The sequence below is a fragment of the Heterodontus francisci genome, chromosome 25 (assembly GCF_036365525.1).
Source record: "Heterodontus francisci isolate sHetFra1 chromosome 25, sHetFra1.hap1, whole genome shotgun sequence".
In the NCBI taxonomy this organism is placed as follows: Eukaryota; Metazoa; Chordata; class Chondrichthyes; order Heterodontiformes; family Heterodontidae; genus Heterodontus; species Heterodontus francisci.
Genome location: NC_090395.1, coordinates 58,470,210 through 58,497,959, shown reverse-complemented (window position 1 = coordinate 58,497,959; position 27,750 = coordinate 58,470,210). Strand labels below are relative to the sequence as shown.

Sequence of the window (27,750 nt, the reverse complement as noted above, 5' to 3'; positions counted from 1 at the left end):
GTGATATATTTTATAAACAGAACTCACATGACTGGTGGTTTACATAAAAACAGATCATTTGTGACCCTCCCATCAGGATTCCTTAAACAAACCCCTAGTTCCCCCAAAGTGTACACTTCATTCAATCATTTTAGTGTGAAGTTTTATTGTGTTTTTAACAAATTAGAAACTCATATCTATGTCACATTACATATTTTAGTATAAAGCTACATTGAAAAACAATTTGAGAGAGACACTTAAGTGTTACTCATTTACCTGCTCAACTTACAACTCCAGCCCCATTATCCTTTCTTGTAAAAGTTAACAGGACAAATATCTTATTACTGGTCAGATCAATATTGCTAAATATTTTAATTGCATCATAACAGATGATTATTCTAGTCAGTAAATGTCACACTGCTTGCATGATCAATGTGCTGAAACACTTCTATATCTTTCACCTCACTGCCCCCACCTCATTCAAAAAAATTGTTTTGCATTAAACCAGGTACTTCTTTGGAACTAGGCAAATTAGATGCAGCTACTAACAAGCATCATTGGCTGCTCTGATTCTACTTATGAAGAATTTTGTTCTTTAAAAGATTCCTGATTACCAATATATCTCAATTAAATTATGTTGTAAACCAATTCAGGTAGGTTTTCTTGACAATTTTAACTCCTCCTGGCAGCCCTCGAGGATTATCCTGGAGGCTGTAGGAACAGAAGATTAGTCTCCCAAGCACTGCTCAAGCAACCCAGAAGAAAAATCATAAGGGAATTGATAAAGTGTGTTTTTTTCTTTGAAAACTTATTAAAAAAGTGAGAAATAAAAGAGAGGGTTTGAATGTTGGTCAAGAACTACCAAAGAGTCCATTCCCTGTCCAACTTGTCCTGGAAAGGCAGAGCACATTGAAGATGGGCATGTCAGGCAACCAATGCTGGGAGCCTAAGGACAGGGTGTCATGTGATAAAACCAGTGTTGGCAACCCTAACTTAGTGACATAAGTACTAGTTCTCCTGTAATACCTCAGCTGAGTGACCATTATTCATACGAGCATTGACTGAGTGTCAGAGGCCATTTGACCATACATGGGAGGATCATGGCTGAGCACTATCCAGTCTTGATCTGAAGTATAAACATATGCTTCTATCAGGGAGCTACTGGATAGTAGTTGGGACCAGAAGTCTTGGCTTAGTTTCCCCTCCCTAACTCACAGGCACAGAGCTAATTGTAGCAGCCTTACCACTGCCTTTAACTCCACATAGATAGGGGATTGAACTTGGGATAGACATGGTTTGCAATGGTTTAGCTGTTTGTTCATGAAACTCACTGAATGATTGGTGGAATTAGGGGCTGGAGTGCAGGGAAGCCCAGAAAAGCCATTACTCCTGGCTCTTTGTAAAGTTATGCTATGCTGATTAAAACTCCTTTTAAAAAAAAAATACAAATTGTGGAACACCAAGCTATTGCAGCTAGTTAACTCAGACTTTAAGGGTTGATTGGTTGGTACTATTCACTAACCTTTACCCTTGGTATGCATAGCTGCACTAAATGTTCCCTAACCTAAAACTGAATGCTTATATACATAAATTGAAAAGCCAATCTATTCCTTCCATGATCAGTTTTTAAGTGGGCCACTGCTATCAACAGATTTATTAAAGCAGCTTCTCTTACTCCATATACTATTATACATTAATAACTGGCTCATTTTAATTCCAGTCAAGTAAATATACTGGATACAAGCCACCCATTACATAGAATAGTCAATTGACATGTGCCTGTGGTCAATGGTGTTTTGCAGAAGTTCAACAGATGGTGCAGCTTTACAGATATCCCTCTGAATTAGGCAGTATGCAGTTAGTTTTTGTTAAATATTCTAAAGAGACCAAAGCAATCTATGCTTAGTGTTTGCCAAGGGAATATAGTTCTGATAAATGTCATTGTCAAACAGTTGACAGGAATTAGCCCAAGAACAGAAACTGGACTAGGAGAAAAAGGAAAGAGCCAGAATGTTGGTGTCTACTACTTACTTAGCAGTTGGTACGCGAACAGGTTATTTTTAGGGGGCAGAGAAGAGAAAGTAGGAAAAAAAATGCAGCATAGTATTTCTCATCTTTGCTTCTCCAAAATTCATACAAATCAGCAGTAGTTTGCACAATTCCCTTAATCATAGAAAAAAGGTTTATTAGTAAATATAAATGAACAGTTTAAAAATACTTGGAACTTACTTGTGCTAAAAGACAAGTATTATTCTTTTGAAAAAGAATGTTTTTTATTCAACATTTGTGGCAGATAATTCAAAAGAACATAATTGAGTTAATAGTTCATTTCCAAATATTTAACTAAAGTCTTAATACATGCTAGGTTTGACATTTATACAAGGTAAGTATTTTAACCAGAATTAAAGCTAGTATTTAAATAGGTTTAATGGTAGGTTGTATGGGATTCCTAACAAAATTGTGGTGATGGAGGGAACGTCACAATAATAGGGATTAGCTGGAATTTAACGAGATGCCAGAAGTATTTATACAGAAAGTTCCACTTATATAAAATATTCAGAGTGCATTGCACAATTAATTATACATTTAAAGTATAATTAGAATGATGTTTTCAATAAAACCTAAAATTCCTTCTCTGCTGAACAATGACAGCTATAGTTTAAAAGTCACTTTTAAAAGGGAATATTGTTGAAACTCTCTCATTTCTACTGCAAGTCTCATTCAGACAGAGGTCTTTCGTTGTATATAGACAAGAACAATGGATCACTTCCAGCAACTCAAGTTAATAGGCGATGGAGTCTCCAGTTAAAAATCGACAGATGAGTCTCAGTTGTTTATGGCTATGGAGAAAAGAGTCCAATCCTGGACACACATCACATTCAAAACCAGATGAGGCAGATAGATGACTTGCCTTATTACCAGGCAGTCGGCAGCCATCTCTCATAAAATGAATGAGGTTAATAGGCAAAAAGAAAATGTTTGATGTATCAAAAAGGCAAGGCTGCAAGAGCTTTATTTATTTAACTCAATATACAAAATAAGACTGCACATTTCAATTTGGTTAAAGATATCAATTTCTAATTCTACAGCTTAATTTCCAAGCTGGAGATTTCAGCAAGTTATCTCTATGGCTTCTTGTAGTATGGTACTTAGTTAAATTATTGCCCATTTTGGGTAAATTTGCTTCCAGCACATTAGCTGAACTGCCTTAGTGCCAGTAGATAATATATTAAGCCCATGGGATCCTGTGCAGTATTAACTTCTTTTTACTCTTTCAGAAGGCCAAGTTTTCTCAATGCGTCTCTGTGGTCCTTACTGGTTGGTCCTTGTGGTGTAACTTGCACATTAAGCCCCTTTGGTGGAGATCTCTGAAATTTGGCTGAAATATGATTTATCGTTATTGGGAAGGGCTTCCTACTTGGTTTATCAGATGATACAGCCTGTAATGTATATCCGTGCCTGACTGACAAATCTGTTTCTGAACATATTGACAGAGGTCTTGGCCTAACAGGTCTGAACAGACCAGGAACAGCATCAGTAGCAACTGAAGTGTTTTGAGCAATGTCAGAATACAAAGTGGGCTGGTTATTGTCACTAGCTGTGCCAAACCTCTTTAAGCTACTTGTCTTTGTGGCACCCAACTGCCATTGTGGTGTCTTGATATTTTTCATTTGCCCTTCACTTACATTTGCTGATCTTCTGGCAATGGGGATAGTGTTGCTCATGCCAGGATTAAGGGCAGATCCTGGGCTCTCAGTGGGAGGAATGTTTTCACCAGCTGTGTTAAACCTTTTTAAGCTACTCGATTTTGTGAAACCCAACAGCCATTGTGCTTTGTTCACATTCCCCACAATCACATTTGCTGGCTTATTAGCAGTGTCATTCATACCATGATCAACATCACTGGCAACTGAACGATTCAAAGGAGGATGAATTCCAATACTTGGATGTTTCAGGCTACTTGGTTTATTGTCCCTCACAGTCATTTCTGGTTGGTTGGTTTTTATTTCATCACCAGTTGGGACTGTCTGACTGATGGATACTGACTCTCTTTTCAGACTTTGAGTACTTGCCGAGGTGTTCTTCTGCCCATCTGGCTCAGATAATAATCCTAGCTTGGTCAAAGCTTCCATTCGGATCTGTTGCACTTCTCCTTCAGTGCTGTTATCCCTAGATAAATTAGACCCATCGCTTCGTGGTGTACCTTTTGTTATCTTAAAGCTATTCTGAGAGTCTGTACTGGATACCATAGGACCATCGCTTTTGTGGAAGCTTTTCAGGATGATGTTGGATGGCAGTTTCCTCGGTTTAGGGGCAGTGGGAGGACCTAGCTTGGTCTTTTCATCTTTGGATTCCACCAAATGGTGCTGAACTGTTGTAATATAGGATCTTTGTCTAGGATCTCCAGAGAAAATGGGACCTCTGCTGGATTCGGATAGCCGACTGGATAGTGTGCTTTTGCTTTCATTGCTAGGTTTTGGATTATATTTAGGCAGGGTATTTGCTCCAGATTTAGCTCGCACCATCTGTGGGGACGCGGAATCAGTTCTATCCTTGTTGCTGTTCATTGAAACTGCCCAGGGGATTTTTCCATCAGGTTCTATTAAGGAATAAAAACACAAGACAAATAAATTAACGGCACTACAATAATTAAAGTTTGGAGGGAATTAAAATAAACTTAGCAATTCTTCAAAAATCCAAATCCAAATAACACTTAAACATTTCAAACATCCAGTGGGAGAGCATTTTGGTGGTAGTGATCATAATTCAGTCAGTTTTAACATTATTATGGAAAAGGACAAGAATAGAACAGGAGATAGAGTTCTGAATTGGGGAAAAGCCAATTTTACTAAGCTGAGGAGTGCTTTAGCGAAAGTGGACTGGAAACAGCTACTTGAAGGTAAATCAGTGTCAAAGCAGTGGGAGGCAAAGGGGAGATTCAAAGTAAACATGTTCCCACAAAGAAAAAGGGTGGATGGCCAAATCTAGAGCCCCATGGAATTTACAGGTCAAGGATAAGGTAGAAAAGGAAAGCTTATGCCCGAAACAGAGAACTCAATGCTACAGAAAGCAGAGTATAGAAAATGGAAGGGCAAAATCAAAAAGGAAATTAGGAAAGCTAAGAGAGGGCATGAAAGAATATTGGCAAGCAAAATCAAGGTGAACCCAAAGATGTTTTATCAATACATTAAGAGTAAGAGGATAACTAAGGAAAGACTATGGCCCATAAAAGACCAAAAAGGTAACCTATGTGTAGGGGCAGAAGATGTTGGTGTTGTTCTGAATGAATCCTTTGCGTCCGTCTTCACAAAAGTGGGGGATGATGCAGCTATTGTAGTTAAGGAAGAGGGGTGTGACGTATTGGATGTGATAAATATAGGGAGAGAGGATGTATTAATGGGATTAGCATCCTTGAAAGTTGATAAATCACCAGGACTGGATGAAATGTACCCCAGGCTGTTAAAAGAAGCATGAAAGGAAATAGCGGGAGGCCTGACCATCATTTTCCGGTCCTCACTGGATACAGGTGTGGTGCCAGAGGATTGGAGAACTGCTAACGTTGTACCTCCATTTAAAAAGGGAGTGAGGGACAGACTGACTAGAGGCCAGAGTTTAACCTCAGTAGTGGGCAAATTATTGGAATCTATTCTGAGAGATAGGATAAACTGTCACTTCGAAAGACACAGATTAATCAAGGATAGTCAGCATGGAATTGTTAAGGGAAGATCTTGTCTGACCAACTTGATCGAATTTTTTGAAGTAACAAGGAAGATCGATGAGCATAGTGCAGTTGATGTGGTCTACATGGATTTTAGCAAGGCTTTTGACAAGGTCCCACAAGGCAGACTGATTTAAAAAAAAAATCTCATGGGATCCAAGGAAACACAGCAAGATAAAGACAAATACAAAATTGGCTCAGTGACAGGAAACAAATGGTAATTGTGACAGGTGTTTTTGCAACTGGAGGGCTGTTTCCAGTGGCATTCCGCAGGGCTCAGTACTGGGTCTCCTGCTTTTTGTGGTATTTATTAATGATTTGGACATAAATGTAGGGGCATGATCAATAAGTTTTCAGACGATACAAAGGTTGGCCATGTGGTAGATAGCGAGGACGATGGATATAGAAAGATATTGATGGCCTGGTCAGAAAAGTGGAAAATGGAATTCTACCCAGAGAATTGCGAGGTGATGCATTTGGGGAGGTCAAACAAGGCAAAGGAATAAGCAATTAATGGGAAATTACTGCGAGGTGTAAAGGAAGTGAGGGACCTTGGAGTAAATGTTGTCATGTAGACCTCCACCTGCCAAGAATTTTGTCATACGAACATTGATTTTAAACTGTTGCTGGAGTGAAGAAATGACTTGAAGATCACCAGACACTGGGCTGGAATGACATTTACATACTAAGAGACACTGCTTGTGGAGACAAAGGGCTATTCCCTGTTCCAATTAACCCAATGGATTTAGATCACCAGACACTGAAGGTGTAAGGAAGCACATTCCAGGCCCTGCTAAGATGATACAATCCAGAGCCAGGATTGGTTAAACCAGCTGGTCACATAACTAACAGGCTGGTCTAGGTTTTTTGAATTAGCCACAGGACAGTTTGAATTCAGAAGGCAGTGTGCAACTGAAGTTGAAACAAGCAAGTCTCTTGCTTCCTCCCAAGCCACCAGACTCACAGAAGACATGTAAACCTCTAAAAGAAAAAAAGATTCCTTCATCGGAACAACTGGAAGCGTGAACTGGGCCCCAACAAATTGTAAGACTTACCGGCAACCAAAGACTCCACATTAAACTTAAAAGGACCGTAACTTACCAGATATTGCTTCAGACTTCTCCCCTTTATTCCTTCTACTTTTTCTGTCTCTATCTGCATGTGCTTATCGCGCATGCATGCTAGCATGGTCGCGTCGCATATTCGTAGTCATTAACCGGATTAGAGTTTAAGATTAATAAATTTCTACCTTTCTTGTTTAAATCTAAGGAAATCTTTGAGTACTTTGCCTTACAATTGGAGCAGTGAACAAGGATTCACTAAGGGGGACCTAAAAACACATGTTTTCAAATTAAATCCCGTTACGGTTAAACTATGCAAAGGCTGAGAGGGAACCCCCTAGACCCCTTCTCACCTGGTCGTAACAATGTCCACAGATCCCTGAAGGTAGCAGGACAGGTCAATAAGGTGGTTAAGAAGGTATATGGAATCCTTTCCTTTATTAGTTGAGGTATAGAATATAAGAGCAGGGAGGTTATGCTGGAACTATATAACTCATTGGTTAGGCCACAACTGGAGTACTGTATGCAGATCTGGTCACCTCATTACAGAAAGGATGTAATTGCACTAGAGAGGGTACAGAGGAGATTTATGAGGATGTTACTGGGATTGGAAAAATGCAGCCTTGAGGAAAGATTGGATAGGCTGGGGTTGTTCTCCTTGGAACAGCAAAAGGCTGAGGGGAGGTCTGATTGAAATTTACAAAATTGTGAGGGGCCATAGATTTAAAGTGATTAGTAGAAAAATTAGAGGGGAGGTGAGGAAATGTTTTTTTCCCCCACTCAGAGGGTGGTGTGGGTCTGGAACTCACTGCCTGAAAGGGTATAGAACATAGAACATACAGCACAGAACAGGCCCTTCGGCCCACAATGTTGTGCCGATCCTTTGTCCTCTGTCAAGGACAATTTAATCTATACCCCATCATTCTCCTTTATCCATATACCTATCCAAAAGCCTTTTGAAAGTCCCTAAAGTTTCTGACTCAACAACTTCCCCGGGCAAGGCATTCCATGCCTCGACCACTCTCTGGGTAAAGAACCTTCCCCTGACATCCCCCTTATATCTCCCACCCTTCACCTTAAATTTATGACCCCTTGTAACGCTTTGCTCCACCCGGGGAAAAAGTTTCTGACTGTCTACCCTATCTATTCCCCTGATCATCTTATAAACCTCTATCATGTCACCCCTCATCCTTCTCCGTTCTAATGAGAAGAGGCCTAGAATGTTCAGCCTTTCCTCGTAAGACTTATTCTCCATTCCAGGCAACATCCTGGTAAATCTCCTCTGCACCCTCTCCAAGGCTTCCACATCCTTCCTAAAATGAGGCGACCAGAACTGCACACAGTACTCCAAATGAGGCCTTACCAAGGTCCTGTACAGCTGCATCATCACCTCACGGCTCTTAAATTCAATCCCTCTGCTAATGAACGCTAACACCCCATATGCCTTCTTCACAGCCCTATCCACTTGAGTTGCAACTTTCAATGATCTATGCACATAGACCCCAAGGTCTCTCTGCTCCTCCACATGCCCAAGAACCCTACCGTTAACCCAGTATTTTGCATTCATGTTTGTCCTTCCAAAATGGACGACCTCACACTTTTCAGGGTTAAACTCCATCTGCCACTTTTCAGCCCAGCACTGCAACCTATCCAAGTCCCTTTGCAGACGACAATAGCCCTCCTCGGTATCCACAACTCCACCAACCTTTGTATCATCTGCAAATTTACTGACCCACCCTTCGACTTCCTCATCCAAGTCGTTAATAAAAATCACAAACAGGAGAGGACCCAGAACTGATCCCTGCGGCACGCCACTGGTAACTGGGCTCCAGGCTGAGTATTTACCATCTAAGACCACTCTCTGCCTTCTATCAGTTAGCCAATTCTTAATCCAACTGGCCACATTCCCCACTATCCCATGCCTCCTGACTTTCTCCATAAGTCTACCATGGGGGACCTTATCAAATGCCTTACTAAAATCCATGTACACCACATCCACTGGTTTACCCTCATCCACTTGCTTGGTCACCTGCTCAAAGAATTCAATCAGGCTTGTGAGGCAAGACCTACCCCTCACAAAACCGTGCTGACTGTCCCGAATCAAGCAGTGTCTTTCCAGATGCTCAGAAATCCTATCCCTCAGCACCTTTTCCATCAACTTGCCTACCACCGAAGTAAGACTAACTGGCCTGTAATTCCCAGGGTTGTTCCTATTCCCTTTCTTGAACAGGGGCACAACATTTGCCACCCTCCAATCACCTGGTACCACCCCCGTCAGCAGAGAAGATGAAAAGATCATTGCCAGCGGCTCTGCAATTTCATCCCTTGCTTCCCATAACATCCTTGGATATACCCCGTCAGGCCCGGGAGACTTGTCTATCTTCAAGTTATTCAAAAACCCCAACACATCTTCCCTCCTAACGAGCACTTCCTCGAGCTTACCAGTCTGCTTCCCACCGTCCTCTTCAGTAATACACCCCTTCTCATTCGTAAATACCGAAGAGAAGTACTCATTCAAAACCTCACTTATCTCTTCCGGCTCAACACACAGTCTCCCGCTATTGTCCTTGACCGGACCTACGGTCCCCCTAGTCATCCTCATATTTCTGACATACGCGTAAAAGGCCTTGGGGTTTTCTTTTATCCTACCCGCCAAGCATTTTTCATGCCCTCTCTTAGCTCTCCTAATCCCTTTCTTCAGATCCTTCCTGGCCATCTTGTATCCCTCCAGAGCTATGCCTGTGCCCTTTTTCCTCAACTTTATATACGCATCCTTCTTCTTCCTAACAAGACTCTCAACCTCTCTTGTCAACCACGGTTCCCTCACATGACCATCCCTTCCCTGTCTGACAGGGACATGCTTATCAATGGCCCCTACTATCTGCTCCTTGAAAAAGTTCCACATTTCGACCGTGCCCTTCCCTGCCAGCATATGCTCCCAACTTATGCTCCTCAGTTCCTGCCTGACAGCATCATATCTACCCTTCCCCCAATTGTAAACCTTGCCCTGTTGCACATACCTATCCCTCTCCATTACCACAGTGAATGCTACAGAATTGTGATCACTATCTCCAAAGTGCTCGCCCACCAACAGCTCTATCACTTGCCCTGGTTCATTACCTAGTACCAAATCCAATATTGCCTCCCCTCTGGTCGGGCAGTCTACATACTGAGTCAGAAAAGCTTCCTGGACATACTGCACAAACACTACCCCATCCAAACTATTCGATCTAAAGAGTTGCCAATCAATATTTGGGAAGTTGAAATCCCCCATAATTACTACCCTGTGACTTCTGCTCCTTTCCAAAATCTGTTTCCCAATCTGCTCTTCCACCTCCCTGCTGCTATTGGGGGGCCTATAGAAAACTCCCATCAAGGTGACTGCTCCTTTCCTGTTCCTGACCTCAACCCACAGTGCCTCAGTCGGCAGATCCTCCTCGAGGTAGCTGAGGCAGAAACCCTCAACCCGTTCAAAAGAAGTCTGGATATGCACCAGAGATGCTGTAATCTGCAGGGCTACGGAGAAAATGCTGGAAGGTGGGATTAAAATGGGTGAAAAGGGTGTCTGTGTCAGCCGATAAAATGGACCAAGTGGCCTCTTTCTGTGCCGTAAACTTTCTACTATTCCATTAGGATTTGAACAAAAATTATTAGAAGTTTAGTACAGTTAAACATTACTCTGAATCACGTAATATCTTGTTTGATAATGGCAGGCACATTACACCATAAAATTCACAAAGTAGAAGGGTTATAAATAGGCACTTCAAGACCACTTAGAGTTTAATTGATGTTGGTGGAAGGTTGCAGGTGCTTCTAAGTTCCAGCAGCAGTCAGCAAAAAAAAACAAATTAAGTTTTTATTAAAAATGTATTTGACGCTTAAGTATGATGCCTGAAACAATTATTCAAACTTTATACATAGTCTAGTCGATCACTTGCTGCATTGCTCAGCTCGACACCATCCAGAACAAAGCAGTGCACCTGATTGGCACCCAATCTACCACCAGTGCACAGTGACAGCAAGGTGGACCAGCTACAAGATGCACTGCAGCAACACGCTAAGGCTCCTTCGGCAGCACATTCCAAAACCTTGACCTCTACCACCTAGAAGAACAAGGGCAGCAGACTCATTCCAACACCACCGCCTGCATGTTCCCCAAGTCATACATCATCCTGACTTGGAACTATAAATTGCCATTTCTTCACTGTTGCTGAGGCAAAATCCAGGAACTCCCTCCCCAACAGCACTCTGGGTGTACCTACATCACATGGACTGCAGCTGTTCAAGAAGGTGGCTTACCACTTCCTCAAGGGCAATGAGGGATGGTCAATAAATGCTGGCCTTGCCTGTGATGCTCACCACATGTACGAAATAACCAAAGTACTTTTGAAGTATGGTTACTATTACAATGTAGGAAACGTGGCAGCCAATTTGTGCACAGCAAGTTCCCACAATCAGCAATGTGACGGTGATCAGATAATCTGCACTAATGGTGAGGGCCAACTTTTGACCAGGTTACAGGAAAGGACTCCCCTTCTCTTCCTCAAAATAGAGCCAGGGATATTTTACATTCAGGTATGAGGGCAAATAGGCCCTCAGTGTAACATCTCATTCACAAGGTGGTACCTTCCAACAGTGCAGCCCTCCTTCTGTACTGCACTGGAGTGTTAGCCTAGATTTTATGCTCAAGTTTGGAGTAAGACTTGAACCCACAACCTTCAAAAGGCTAATTTGCAGCTAACACACAAGATCTAGGTTAAACCTGGGAGGTAGCCGTAAACTGTGGGCCATCGGAAGGGAATTCCTTATAAGATTTGGGACTTGCAGAGGTAGAGTTGTTGAGAAAAAAGGAAACAAAGTTTCTCGGATAGTTTTAACAATGAAGGGGATGCAAGGACACAAATGTCATTTTAAAAAAAAGGACTAAGGATGAAGCAATGGAGAATAGATTGTAACTATTGATAGGATTATCCTGATGTGTGAAAACCTGAGAGAGAAGCAGGATTCTCTTTGCTGCTTTGAAGGCAATGGCAATGTAATGATTGAGCCACTGTATCTCGAGAAAACAGAAAGTTGTCAAAACCGAGGCACATGATCTAAAAGGAAGTTGTGGAGTGAAACCATCAGCAAAAGAGGGAACAGTGCTGGATGATGAGTCATTATATAAAAATAGATTATTAGTCAGTGGACAGAATCTTTTAAGTGGTGGTGGTGGTTGTGGGGGGGTGGGGGGGTGTTGGGGAAGAGTCAGGGAATGGTTCATTGACAATAGCAAATGCGCTATTAAAAATAGAGACATCTTATTTCCCCTTTATCTATTCACATCAAGAAGGGTATTCAATTTGATGGATATCTGCTGATGCACTGCAAGAAAAATTAACCTGAAAGAATTCACACACCTGCACCTTGTCTCTTGCACGGCACCTGGTAAAAGTGAGGCACGTTACAGTACGTGTACAATTATCAGCTGTCATTACTCCAGGGCACAGGATCTGGATCCATCAGATTAAATACCCATTTCTATGGCATAAAATAAAGCACAAAAGGAGGCCATTCAGCTCATTGGGTCTGTACCACCTCTTGTTGGAGCAATCCAAAACACACCCACTGGATTACTTTCTCTCCAGAACGAAGTTTCTTCCCTTGCTTCAGCAAATACACCTTTAAGCACTCTGAAGAGGTGTAAAAATTTACGCAAGAACACTTAAACCTATTTTATCAATCTCCAGACACTTGACAAGCAAAGTCTTACCTGGATTTTCACCTTGTGCTAATTCAGGGTGTAGTAGGATAGATTTTTCCAGCATATTCCCACTTTTAGTGGATTTTTCAGTTTGCTCCAATTCATCTGTAGAAACCCCACTGCTGTCTTCAATATCCAATGAATCAATTGTTTCTTCAAGAAACATGAGACATTCCCTTTCTTCTGCTGAGAGATAGTCATCGCTCTGTTGAAAGAAACCAATGCAAACATTTAGTTGCATTGTGCCCTGCAAGAGAAAGCTAAATGCACCAGGAATGTTGTTTGAGCAAGTTTGAAATTCAAGAGTCAAGAATCTAAAGCATGAACCCACACTGACCAAACAGGCTTTCTGAATGGCTGCCATTCACAAAAAACAGCATACATCTGTTCAGCATGATGGACCTCCACATTGTAAAACAGTGCTCATGCCTAATATTCTCCCTAGAGACAAAAAGGTATACAAAATTGGGTGGAATGAAACTCTCTTACTGGACTCTGATGATTAAAATCCTCCACTTTGAATTCACATTCGCTCTTTGCACCAATAACCTCAATTCCCTTCCAATGTGAAGACAAAGATGCCTCACTTTCCATCTCCTCTCAGCCATGACTGTTTTAATTGGTGCCAGCAAGCATCAGGGCAAGCCCAATCAGCCAGAGAGGTTTGAGGTTCTGAGAGAAGGATGTTGATGACACTCCATTTCATATATCTAATGCCTCCCACCTCTTCAAGTTTGTCAGACTTTACAAATACCATCTTGATTATTTCTAAATGGAGAACATAAACCCTTGTACATGATATCCCTGCGTATCTATTCACTAGTCCTACTCCTTTGTGTGGTCAAGAGTGAACATCAAATACCATGGAGCAACGGAAATTCCCTCCCATAAATATGGAAAAATAATCCTCTCAGCATTTTTGCCAAGTGAAATGTTGATTGATTGAGATAGTCCAGCTATCATGGTGCAGGCAGGTTTGATGGACCAGTTGGACTTTTCCTGCCCATCAATTTTGCATGTCCAAATTCCATAATTCACTAACTTGCATAGCCTAAACATTACCCCACATCCCACCACCCCATCCCCCACTCTCCTCCAATTCTGGCAGCACAAGTGCTGGCATCAAACAGAACTACGTACCCACAACTCATTTGAAGGAGGACAAACACATGGTTCACAAATTTCCCCATAGAAAACCAGAAAATGGTGTAAAACACCCCATCATAGTAATGCCATCAGCCTTGGAAAAAGGTCTATGGGTGCATTAATATTGCAAGTATACCATTCGTGCAAAACTATTTTGCTTCACAGTAACACTAAACTAGCAGAGTAAATTTTGTCAGGGCCTGTCTCAACTAAGTAAAACAGCATTTTCTTCCCAGAGGGATCAGACTCACACCATTTAGAATACAAGTTCAATCTGGTGTCAAACTTGGCAATCAAACATTTAAATCTCTGTCAAATGGCTTTGCCCATTCTTCTATTTGACCATGTCTAGAGCTCGCTCCCAAATGGCACATTTGAAGTTCCAGATTAGCAGTACAAACAGGAATACTGTCTTATTGGAACACAACCTCTAGTTACCAATTTCAGACTGGTAGCTCCAGTGCAAGTGCTCCTTTCCTCGGGGCCTATCATCCTTTATTCCCGCAAACAAGTAAAAAGGGAATCTCAAGTGTTACCCTTTTTCATGCTAGGTTTGGTATCACTTACTAGGCCAACACATTCTCATGGACTAAATTATTTGACTGCTAGCCATTGAAAGTAACTACGACCATCTCACCGGCATAATAAAAAGCAATACCTCCAAATTAAAAAAAAACATTCTCTTCAAGACTCAATAATGCTGCAAAAGGTTTAAGGATGTGCAGACTGGAACTATACCTCAATAAAAAATATCTTCACCCTTTGCACCTTATTTATTGTCTCATCGGAAACAGAAAGCCTTGAGTGGTTTGTACTGGATTGCCAGTTTGCAATAAGAGGAAAAGGCAGATCCTCAAAGCTTCAGACATGCAGAAGAGTTCATACAGTCACTGAGATTATAGAGTCGAGCCTACCATATCCCACCATGCTCTGATTGATGATAGGTTGAGGATTGCAACCAGAAAGGAGCACTGCTACACATATTCTGGTCATGTTCCTGTATTTTGGACAGCAATCCAAGAGATTATGGAAAAAATGGCAAGGCTCAAGTCCCATAAATGTAGAACTCATGAGTTATCCACTTTGGAGTGACTCACCCTGGAAATAAAATCGATTAGCGCCATCACTGCGAGCTGCAAAAAGAGATACATTCCTGCTCTCTCTCTCTCTCTCTCTCTCTCTCTCTCTTCACCCACCATCCCCCAACCCCATTCTGAAGGTACCAAGCAGACTGAAGCCCTTTTCAAGAGCCCATGTGCCACTAAACCACGCAACCAATAGACCAGACTAATTCAAAATATTTTCACAACCAGATAGCTGCCTTTCCAACTGCTCCATAAATGTCATCTTTACAAAATTTTACAGCTTCAGAAATACATTTATATATATTCTTTTCCCTGAATATAGGAAAACAAAAATCAAAAGTAGATTTGAAAAGCACAGTTTCTACTGGATTTCCAGTCAGATGTTTCAAGTGGATTCACTTATTCCACTCAGAACACCATGTTAAGTGTTAACAAGTTTAGGATGTTGCCTTATTCTGTCAAGTATACTGGTGCCAATAACTCCTACAAACTGTCTGAACACATTTTGGTTTGTGCTTGTACTACCCAATATCTACTACCCGTATCTCCAACACAGAAGTCCTCGAGGTGGCCAACATCCCCAGTATATACACCCTACTAAGCCAGCGGCGCCCGAGATGGCTTGGCCGTGTGAGCCGCATGGAAGATGGCAGGATCCCCAAGGACACATTGTACAGCGAGCTCGTCACTGGTATCAGACCCACCGGCGGTCCATGTCTCCGCTTTAAAGACGTCTGCAAACGCGACATGAAGTCCTGTGACATTGATCACAAGTCGTGGGAGACAGTTGCCAGCGATCGCCAGAGCTGGCAGGCAACCGTAAAAACGGGACTAAAGTGTGGCGAGTCGAAGAGACTTAGCAGTTTGCAGGAAAAAAGACAGAATCGCAAGGAGAGAGCCAACTGTGTAACAGCCCCGACAACCAATTTTATCTGCAGCACCTGTGGAAGAGTCTGTCACTCTAGAATTGGCCTTTATAGCCACTCCAGGCGCTGCTTCACAAACCACTGACTACCTCCAGGCACTTACCCATTGTCTCTCGAGATAAGGAGACCAAAGATCTACCCAATATCTAACTATATAAATAGTATCATTCAATGGTGTAATATTATCCCTTCGTGATCTGAACTGAATATTCAAGTCATTCACAGGTATGGTTCTTCAATTCCTCAGCAGGAGGACCAAGTAAATATTTTGAGACATAAAGGTCAGGATTGGAGCATTAAGCTACTTCATTTCACAGCCTGTGAATGAATACACACAGTAACAGTAATAATCAGCCTTCAATCAGTCCACTCATCTTTGCATAATAAAATATAAAGAACGCATTGTGCTCTATGTTAGTGGGTTATCTTACTTCACTTGAACAAGGTCACTTCAGCATTTATAATCTCGTAAATCTTAGCAAAATCCCCCACAGCTTGCTCTTTAAAAACTTAACTGACCACCTGTGTTTTATCAGCTTCCATTCTCAGTCATAAGGAATTAAAGCCTTGCTAATACAATGGACGCGAGATGTTTATCAATTGTCAAACTGCTTATTGTTCACAGTCATTACAGAGAAGAAACAATTACCATGTTATCCACCTATGGCCTTAAATGTCTTTTAAGTTTAGGCTCTTAACATTTAAAATAACTAAAATAAATAAAATAAATCTTTCCTGCGTTATAAAAAAATCCCAAAAAACATAACAGCACTGGGTTTCAAGGGAGCAGAAAAGCTAATTAGTAAAATGGCCTTTTCAAATCCCTCCATAGCCTCACCACTCCCCATCTCTAACCTCCTTCAGTCCACAATGCTCAGCGATATCTGCGATTCTGTTAACTTACACACTCCCGATTTTAATTGCTCTAACATTGGCAGCCATGGCTTCAGCTAGAGGGCCTAATCTCAGGAATTTCTTCTCTAAACATCTCCATCTCTCTTTCATTCTTTAAGAGGCTCCTTAAAACTTACCTCATCTGCCCCAATATCTCCTTATATGACTCAGTGTCAGATTTTGTTTGATAATGCTCCTGTGAAGCACCTTGGGATGTTTTACTCTGTTAAAAGGTGCTACATAAATGCAAGTTGTTGTTGTTGAGTTATTCATTCAATTTGAACAAAGTGACCACATCAGCTCATGAAAGCAGCAGTGATGATGGATGTGAAAAAATTCTAATTCTAGCCATTCCCAACCCTCTGGCTGAAATTTAAGAAACAGCATTTCACATCAATGAATGAAAATAAACAAAAAGAAAAGCCAAGGGGATTCTATAGTTAGGGGACAGACAGGCGTTTCTGTAATCAGCATCGTGAGTCTTGCATGGTGCGTTGCCTCCCTTGTGTCAGGGTAAAGGACATCACTGAGAGGGTGCTGAATATTCTGCAGGGAGAAGTGTGCAAGCCAGAAGTTGTGGTACATGTCAGTACCAACAATAAGAGGGCTAGGGAGGAAGTTAAAAACTAGGACCTCAAAAAGGTAGTAATTGCTGCATTATTCCCAATGCCACACACTAGAGAGAGTAGAAATTGGAAGATAAGAGGATCAATACATGGCTTGAGGCACAGAGCAGGAGGGAGGGCTTTTGATTCATGGGGCGTTGGGACCAGCTCTGGGGCAGGAGGCACCTATTCACAAGGAATGGGTTGGACTTCAATAGTTTGTGGTGAGGTTCATTAGTTTGATTGGGGAGGATTTGAACTAAATTGGCAGGGGGTGATGGGCATGTGCATATAGAAATAAAAAAATAATAAAAGGTGCATAAAGGAGTAAGAGTGTTGGATACTACTAGAGAAGGAAGTAGTCCCATATTAGATAGGAGCAGACTAAGGACTATGAGGAATACATAGACAGGTTGAGAATGCATGTATGTAAACAGAAAGTGTGGTGAATTAGGTTGGTGAGCTAGAAGCACAAATCGCCATTTGGGGATATGAAGTAGTGGCAATCATGGAAACGTGGCTTAAAAATGGTGAGAACTGGGCGCTTAATATGCCTGGATACAAAGCATTTAGAAAAATTAGGGAAGGAAGAAAAGGGAGTAGGGCTGGCAGTACTGATTAGGGAAGATATTGTAGTGTTGGAAAGGGAGGATATTCTTGAGGGGGCAAAGACAGAGTCCATTTGGTTAGAGTTGAGAAGCAAAAATGGGTATGATCATGCCACTGGGGGTATTCTACAGGCCTATCAAGAGAGCGTGCAGGCGAGAGCGGCAAATCTGCAGGGAAAAATCACAAATGTGCAAGAACTATATAGAGTGGTGATACTGGGGGACTTTATTTACCCACATATTGATCGTGACAATGTTAGAGGGCAAGGAGGGGGAGGAACTTCTGAAATGTGTTAATGGGAACTTCCTTGACCAGTATATTCTCAGTCCAACTAGAAAGGAGGCATTGCTGGATCTGATGCTGGGGAATGAGGTGGGCCAAGTGGATCAAGTGTCTGTGGGGAACACTTGAATAAGAGTGATCATTGTACCATAAGGTTTCAATTAGTAATGAAGAGGAGCAAGGAGCAATCTAACCTGGGTAAAATGGAATCAAAGACTAAAAGGAAATACTGTAATGGAACAATGGTTATCTTTAAGGAGACTTTTCAGATACAGTCTAGGTACATTCCAAGAAAAGGGAAAGGTTGAGGAATCAAAACCAGGGCTCCTTGGATGACAAGGGAGATAGAGAATATAATGAAACAAAAAGTGTATGATGCATTTCAGGTGAATTCTTCAAACAAGAACCATGCCAAATACAATAAGTTTGAGAGGGTAAGTGAAGAGGAAAATATGACTGGCAAAGAGAGAATATTAGAATAGAATGGCAGTTAACATAATAGGGAATCCAAAAATCTTCCAATGGCATGTAAATAGAATAAAGAGAGTTATACAAGCTTAGAGGCACACGGCAAGATTAGAATACTTAATGAGAACTTTGTATTGGGACTTACTAAAGCAAGAGGATGCTGATAAAATATTGGTAGAAGCAGAGATGGTAGAGGTAACAGATGGAGTGAAAATTGAAAGACTGGCTATGTTTAGAATTGATAAGCCATCTGGTCCAGATGGCTTGCATGGCAGGTTGCAAAGGGAATTGCAGGTGAAGATGGCACAGGATCCTACCATAATCTTCCAATGTTCTCTAGGTATGGGGGAAGTGCCAGAGGATTGGAGTGTGGCAAATGTGACCTCCTTATTCAGGAAAGTGTGTAAGGGCACTCCTAGTAACTACAGGTGAGTCAATTTAATATCAGTGGTGGGTAAAGTTACAGAAACAATAATCAGGGGGAAAAAAAAAATCAACAGGCACTTGGAGAGGTTTGAGTTAATTAAGGAGAGCCAGCACAGATTTGTAAAAGGCAGATCGTGCTTGACTAATCTAATTGATTTTTTTGATGAGGTAACAGAGAAGGTTGATGAAGGGAATGCAGTGGATATTGTCCATATAAATTTTAAGAAAGCATTTGATAAAGTAACACATAAAAATGCTGGTTAACAAAATTGAGGTTCATGGAACAGGAGGGCCAGTGTCAGCTTGGATAAAAAAAACTGGCTTAAGGACAGAAACAGTAAGTCATGGCAAATAGTTATTTTTCAGACTGGGGCCTGGTAAGACAGTGGTGTTTCCCAAGGTTCAGTGCTAGGAACATTGTTGTTTTTGCTATAGCTAAATGACTTGTATATTGGAATACAGAGTAAAATTTCAAAATTTGCCAATGATACCACACTTAGAGGTGTGGCAGACAATGAGGATGATGCCAATCAAATGCAACAGAACATCGATAGGCTAGCAGAATGGGAAGACAAGCAGCAAATGGAATTTAATAATCAGACAAGGGATGCATTTTGGCAGAAGAGATAGGGTGAGGCAATATAGAATAAATGCCGCAGTTCTGAAGAGTGTACAGGCCTACTGAGGGACCTGGGGGTTCATGTGTATAGATCTTTGAAGGTGGAAGGACATATTGAGAGAGTAGTTACCAAAGCATATGGGATCTTGGGCTTCATAAATACAGGTATTGAGTACAAAAGTAGGGAAATTATGCCAGACCTTTGTAAAGCTGGCCACCACACATTAGGAAGGATATGAAGATCCTCAAGAGGCTGTAGGGGAGATTTACCAGAATAGTTCCAGGGATGAGGGATTTTGCCTACAAGGTTAGGTTGGAGAAGCTGGGTTGCTCTCCTTGGAGCAAAAGAGATTGTGGGGAGATTTGATAGTGTTCAAGATTATGACAGGTTTAGATAAGGTAGTCAAAGAAAAACTGTGCCCATTAGCTGATGATACAAGGACAAGGAGACACAGATTGAAGGTTTTGGGCAAGAGATACAGGGAGGATGTGAGGAAGAACTTTTTTTTTTTTTTATAAACACAGCGAGTGTTAACGACCTGGAACTCACTACCTACAAGGGTGGTGGAAGCAGAGACAGTGAAGGATTTCAAAAGGATATTGGATGGGCACTTGAGAGAAATAAACTTGCAGGGTTATGGAGATAGAGCAGTGCAATGGGACCGACTGGATTGTTCTACAGAGAGTGGACATGCACCCATGCACCAAATGGCTTCCTTCTGTGCTGTAACGCCTGTGATTATGATTTATTAGTCTTTATGCTGTTTATTTCCTGGTAGTTTTCATTAAAATAAACAAGTTTATTTTGTTGATCAATGGATCATGTTCAAACATTCAGCTACTGAAATTCAACAGTGATTCCAGAATTTGAATATATCTTCTGATCAAATAGAGGAATCAACAGACTTTGCACATGAGTCAGCAGCTAATGGTAGCTCAGCAGGTGAAACAGTGCCTCACCTAGAATTGTCATACTCTTCCAATCTAAACACTTTAACCAAGCATAATTTGTTTTATTAAATGGAAGTGTAAAAGAACATTACTAAAGTTTAAATCATCTGAAAATGTTTCTACATAGAAACTATGCAACATTCAAACTAAATATATTACATATGAAAGGTGGACAGTAATAAAATAGCTTGGTTAGATAATTTCAAATTGCTTAAGGAGACAAGTATATGTGGGATTTAAGTAGAAAATAGCAACAGTGATATTGTGTGACCTTAAGTAAAAAGGGTTTCCCCCCTTGGATTTCAAGAAGAACATAGGAACTGGAGTAAGCCATTCATTCCCTCAAGCCTGTTCCACCAATCAATTAACTCCATTTACCCAACTTGGTTCCATATGCCTTACTACCCCCGCCTGACAAAAATCTCTCGCAATTTGGGCATTTTAATTGTTCTATCTTCACCAGGTTTTTTTTTTTGGGTGGGTGGGGAAAGGTGCGGGGGAAGAGGTGGAAATAGTTCCAGACTTATACTACCATGAGGAAATGCTTCCTGATTTCATCCAATAGCCTAGCTCTAATGTTAAGGTTATGCCAGCTTGTTCTGGACTTCTCCACCAGGAGGATATAGGTTCTATCAAGCCCATCAAATCTTTTACTTATTTTAAAGCACCTCAGTTGCATCACCCTAATCTATACTCAAGTGAATATAGATTTAGTCTATGCAACCTGTCCCCATAATACCTCATGGTATGAGAATAAGTAGTTGTTAACTGGAGGTGCAGCAAGTAACAGGGTATAGTATGTATCTTACCTATCAAAAAGATCACTGGCTGCCATGGTCTGCAGTAGTTAATCAAGATCTTGAATGGATAATAGAAGTGTGACTCATCACTTCAGTTCATTCCTTCTATTTTGCCCAAGTAAACACTGTTCAGTTGTAACTTGACTACGGCATTTATGTTACACAACGGGTACTGTGTGCATGGTTCATCATCGTCAATATAGAACAAGTTTTTGATAAAATATTCACAAAAGTCATAAATACAATTTGTCCCGAATAACTCCACTGATTTGAGCCAATACTGGAAATCGGTAAGCAATCACAAAGCTAGTCTTAATGGTGTGTGTCGCTGAGAATTTTTTGAAATCAACCATTTATAGATGAGATTCTATTCACAACAGAAACATACAAGAGTAGGCTGGTTGAAAATTAATCCCTAACCGCCAAATAAAGTGCAAACAGCTCGCACAGTTCAGTTGGGCAGCTAAATTTGAAGCTGTTGGATTCTCCAAGTGGAACTTCGCTAAGGTAAATCGAGGCTGCTGCACACTATTAGTTATGGAGATGAATCTAAGCTATTTAAATCAGCAACAAAAAAAAACTGACACAGAAGTTGAGCACTGAGGTGAATTAGTTAATCTGCAAATGTAAATTCGAACTGGAAGTACCAGTTTCAGTGATCTGAAAGGTCATTTGAAGCAGGTTCTTCTACATTCTTAAATAGGAAGAAATAAAGGCAAGAGATCACTGATTTTTCAAAAAAAAACTCTACAGGATGTGCTAATACTGATAAAAATAAACAAAAACAAAACACTATCTAACAGAGTTCCATTTGTAACTTATTTAGAAAGGTTACCAAAGCAATAATCACCACCGCCCTCACCATGAGCAAGGATACCCACAACTTCCCAAGCATTCTTTTTTATATACATTGATTCTTGAAATCATGATAGCCATACAGCATAGGAGGTCATTCAGCCCATCATGCCTGTTCTGACTCTTTTCAAAGAGTCATCCAATTAGTCCCACTCCTCTGTTCTTGCATGAAACCAAAACAATATTCAGATTTAAAATTATCCGAACAAAAATGTTCTGTGTCCTTGAAGTCCACAAACATTCTCAATATACGCACAGAAAAGTGGTCTAGCAATGAACCAAAATAAATACTGGAAACAAGACTCCAGTGTTACTTTTTAAAAAGTGACTTTTTTGCTCAAGTTTGAATTCATGGTCATTTACATACATGGATTTAAGAAATAGCAGATAGACAGTATGTGCATTTCATTAGTAGAAACATTAACCAGTTTATAGTCCAAACTTTGGCATTTAAATTCCAATCTTTGATATATTTGAGAGATGTTCCATGTAATTTATTCATATGCAATTCATAAGGTATATGGATCCCGCAATCTAGCTTGGATACTATCAAAGTTAGCCAATGGCATGTTAGAGTTATATAGTGATTGGAACTATGATGGGACATCATTTTCATATATTGATTGAAAGTTTATATCATTAAAAGTATTTCCAGTCAGATTGCCTATAGCATCCAAGACAGGCAACAGGTTACGCTCTATTTGGGAAGAGGGCTGGCTTATGCTTTGATCAAACCTTTCATTTAAAACATTGAATGATGTGTAAATTTTACACAGCCAGGTAATTGTTAATACTGGGCCATATAACCCACGCTAGGGTACAGCTCGTCAAAAGTTCTGAAAGAGAACTTTGTTTTGTTATTGCAGCTCTGGCCTTAATTAGACCATGCACCCAAGTGCAGCAAAAAGCCTGACCATTCATTTCCTGGCTACCTTCAACTCTGTTATGGAACTGGCTATTGGGAAGTCTGCAAGAGCAGCCTAGCAATGACTTGCCCTCTAAATGTTTTCATCTTTCTCCTTCCCTCCCCTCACATGGGGAGACCTGCCTTCTGCTTGGTGTCACTGATTAAGTGTCAAGAGCAACTTGGTGGGGGTGGGGTGGGGTGGGTGTTGTTAAGGGGGGCAGGGTTTAAAGCTATGTCCTTCACTTTATGCAATTTTGCATTGGTTCTGCGATGCAGTATAGCGCCATACCAATTCTGGTGCTGATAAATACTCGAGGCTTTCTCTCCGCCTCCGCCGCCCCTCCCCCTGGAAACAGATATGTAGCTGGTGAGGAGTTACACAAGTGACATTCAGAATTTGGAAGTTGTAAAACTGCAAAAGTAGAGTTGAAACATGTTATGTATGTCATCAGAAACCCCTTTTCCCTTAGATAAATAGTTGTTGCTCAATGCAGTACATATGTTGAAGCTATTCAAGAACATAAAGCTTTTTTACTATTATGCATTTGGGGACCCCGAATGCAATTGCGAAGCAAAAACAGGACATACATGAATAGACATAAGTATCCTCACCAGAAAAGGAAAACAAACATTGTCAGTTACATTCAGTGAAAGGTTTCATTAACCAAATACACAAGTTTAAATTGAATTAATCCAGAAATTGGGAATGGTCACAGTTTTTTTTTAAATTTCAGTGCAGTCAAAATATATTTAAAGATATAATATTTAAGGTTCCATTTGTCAACCAAAACTAACAGGGGATAACCCATTAGGATATCAATTAGCAACATATTGTGACATTAGATGATTCAGATTTTACTATGCAAATTGTTAATAGGTCACTGTACTGATAAACATTCCATAATTATGCTGAGATGAAACCTTTCATTTCTCTTCGCATTCACATTACTGCATTCTAAATTCTGCATAGGTAGCCTGTTGACGGTACTTTGTTAGCAAACTGATCATCAGAAATTCATATTTCTTTTAAATTAGGTAAAATAAATCCTTACCAAGAATTTAAAAGAAAATAAAAATAATAATTGTTCAGTCCAGTGTGTGTTTTTTTTCAAATGAAGTAGACAGCAACAGATTAACTTGTCTCCTTTATATCATCACCACACTCAAACTGGAAAATTGCTACCCCTTATTAAAATAGGAAAGACTTACAAAAGTAGAGCTACTGCTGGTTACACTATTGCAACTTCCAACAATACTGCCACTGGCAATGGAATCCATGGGAGATTCTCCAGCCCACGTTTCACTTATGGGCATCGCACTAGGGCCTTCTTGTTGGAATTAGTTCAGCCAAGAGCGTACATTAGGGAGAACCAGAAAAATCCAGTAGTGACTGTAATCAGAGACAAGCAATTAGCAAACAAGAAAATCCTAATCATTGGGTCACAACAAAACATACAAACATATTACTTAGAACTTCCTCTAAAAATAAAAGCGAAGATCTTTTGAGATTAACTAACAGATTTCCTGCGGCCATTGCGTATAGTAAATCCGATGTTACCCTGTTTTATAGGATGAGATATGCTATAACATGAAATACAATGGCATAATTTGCTGAAGGAAGAAATCTAACAGTGCCCGCCATTAAGAATTGCTTGTTTAATCTCATCAATATTTTGCGCTACAATTTGCTGGAAGCGTGAGCTGATAATGGCGTAGTGAGGGAAACAGGGCATCTGGGACCTTGGGCGAACAGAATAAGCAACTGTGTATCACCTTCATTAGGGTGAAGGATTGTGAAACATGCAGTGCAAGGACAGACAAGGAAGTATAAATTAGAGTGGATGAACTCAAAGCCAAATCACGTACAGAAAAATAAATAACAGAAGGAAACAAGAGATTGAATTGTGACAGAAAACCCAGAAAAAAAATTAAAATTAAATTTCACATTTAAAATATTAAACAATTAAAACCAAAAGCAATGAAACTGCACATTTGTAATAGTGTAATTTTCAGTGCCAAAGGAGTTTCATTGACATTAACTAACAATTAGCATTGTTAATTATGTGCAGACCTTAAATGACTTTAAACAGCAGTACCTCAGACCAGCTTTAAACTTGCAGTGGCGAATTTAGTTTATATACAACATTCAAATACAGCAGACTCATGCTGCTCAATGCATTTCAATGCTGAGCTAGGCAGCAAATGCCACTTTCACAAAGCTAACCACAACAACTTCTTGTATTTATATAGCACCTTTAACATAATAAAATGTCCCAAGGTGCCTCATAGAAGCATTATAAAACAAAATTTGACATTGAGCCACACAAGGAGATATTAGGGCAGATGGCCAAATTTGGTCAAAGAGGTAGGTTTTGAGGCGTTTCTTAAAGGAGGAAAGGGAGGTAGAGAGGTTTAGGGAGGGAATTCCAGAGGTTAGGGCCTTGGCAGCCAAAGGCATGACTGCCAGTGGTTGAGCAATTAAAACCACAGACTATCTCGAACAGCAACGTTTGGATTTCCAAATTCAATGGTGCATCTGCATTCGCCTGAAGTTGCTACAGCATATGTGCATAAATAGCAAGGTTTATATTGACATCAAATTATGTGCCAATGCTATATTCTGCGGAAAAGGAATCTGCCTCATTTTTTTTTTAAAAAGAGAGCTAAATTAATAAACACAGGCTCAGATCAGCAAATTATATATGGAAAGTGCTCATAAAATTTCAGGTTCTGATTAATAACTGGTTTCTCCCTTTTAAAAAATGATTGTTAAATTACTTTGTTACAGATGTGTAGTGAGATATCGGCTATGTGATGGACGCATGCTTGGCATAAGGTTATGAGAGTCAGTGACAGATTAGAAAAGCAAAGTGGAATTGTATTAACGAGCACCCTACTTTAAAAATGTGAAGGTAAAATTTGGAAAGCTTTGATTGTGTGAAGACCCTTTATAAACTACACCAAAATAAAACAATTTATTTGGGAAATTCAAAGAATGTTTAGTGCATTCCTCGCATTGTTTTTGGAAATGCACATGAAGCCTATTCAGAAAACGTAAGGAACATTTAGAATTTAAAGCAGACTTATTTTAACAGTTTGAGTACTGCTTTGTAATTTCCACAATCGAGAAAGACAAGTAGTAAGGAAAAGAAACCGAGTTAAAAATCAATCCCTGAATTGTATTGCTTCACCAGGAAATGCGAAACAAAAAGGGAGGAATCAGAAATATGGAGTGTATGTTTCAAGTGGGAGCTGCTGGTGATTACATCTGCTTTTGGTCTGAACTCCAATTCTAAAATAAGGTAAATAAATGCTTTCTCCATGACGTGAGACTATTCAACTTGCCCATCCAGGACCAGATGTCACCTACTCTCCTTTCGACCAACACCTCAATAATAGGAAGGGCAAAACATGCTAAGGTATGCACTAAGGAGACAGTATTTTTAGCAAACAGAATGACGCAAACTACTGCTGCAATATCAGGTTCGTCAAAGAGAGTGGCATTCAGTTAATCCAGTCATGTGATGTTATTGACAGTAGGTGGGGATAGGACGCGACGAGATTCAGACCAAACTATATATTAAACACATTGAATATATAGAAATATTTCCTTTTGGCATAGATTTTCTTTTTTTACAAACTGGAAAGAAAAAGTACGGAAATGCATAGGATACAGTACACCAACGGGTATTAATATTTGGGACCAAGACACGGCTCACTTTGGTCACTTTCAGGACCCAGAAATTATGATTCATGCCACGCAACATTCCGGGCATTTCCCACCATATCATTTAAAACGTGCTAGTTCTTTCTCAACAGAAAATAATGAAACTTGTATGGAAAAAAAAACAGAAAAGGAACTCATCGCCCCTCGTGAAAATAGAAGACATAATTTCACTGGGGAAAGTAGACGTGGTGGTTCTGATCTAACTCAGGTACAAAGGTCCCAGGAATTCGTTTATACGAATTTAAAAAAAAACTTTCTTCCCGGCGCACAAATCAACTCCTTGACCTGGAATCTTATGAAAAGCTCTTCCAGTAAACAGGTTCTCCAACTGGTTTGGATCGGGGCAAGAGGAAAGCTTGAACGAATGAGCACATAGTGTTCAGACACTACCACGGGTTATTTCGCTCCACAGTACAACCTGGGAGGCACTTTATTCAGTTGACTAAAGTTTCAATAAATTTTTACCAAAAACGTGTTTTTCCCCGCGCAGTTTGCTGAGTGCCTTGGTCTAAACCAGACTTACCCCAGCAGACTAACATACTTTCATTCAGGTCCAATCGAAATCCAGAGTCCAGTCAACTTCGACCAAACAACCTTATTTTGCGTCCGAAATGACATTGAAAAGGACCCCGCGTTTAATCATTCACTCACCTGAACGCAGCCAACCCCGAGTAATCCAATTGCGCTTCGACAGAACGTACAGACAATTCGAAACTGATAAAACTCTTCCGGTAAATTGTTGGTTTTTGATGTGACTGCTGCTCAGTATGTCATATGCCCTTCTAATCCTTCCCTTTATAGCTTCAGAGATGCACCCTTCTACAGCAGCCAATAAGCTTTGCCTCTGTCTCTCTACCTGTAATAAACATACCAGCCCCCCTCTTCACACGTGACAAATCAGATTCCTTCTTTTTTGTAAATCTGTCGATCGGATCCACTCACTCGTCT

The 27,750-nt window shown here is 40.4% G+C and overlaps 1 protein-coding gene across 2 annotated transcripts; it reads right to left on the bottom strand.

The window, feature by feature from the left end:
* Positions 1-180: 180 nt before the first annotated feature.
* zgc:158258 (uncharacterized protein LOC791186 homolog) lies at positions 181-27,750 on the bottom strand. 2 transcript variants are annotated; one of them, XM_068057261.1, is made up of 4 exons: positions 27,454-27,750; positions 24,285-24,465; positions 12,512-12,707; positions 181-4,579 (listed from the first exon to the last, which is right to left on the bottom strand). In XM_068057261.1, the coding sequence occupies exons 2-4, from the start codon at positions 24,387-24,389 to the stop codon at positions 3,246-3,248; spliced, it is 1,635 nt and encodes a 544-aa protein (XP_067913362.1). In that variant the 5' UTR covers positions 24,390-24,465; positions 27,454-27,750; the 3' UTR covers positions 181-3,245. The 2 variants fall into 2 exon arrangements, with proteins under 2 accessions (XP_067913362.1, XP_067913363.1); XM_068057262.1 differs by lacking the exon at positions 27,454-27,750 and adding an exon at positions 27,326-27,406.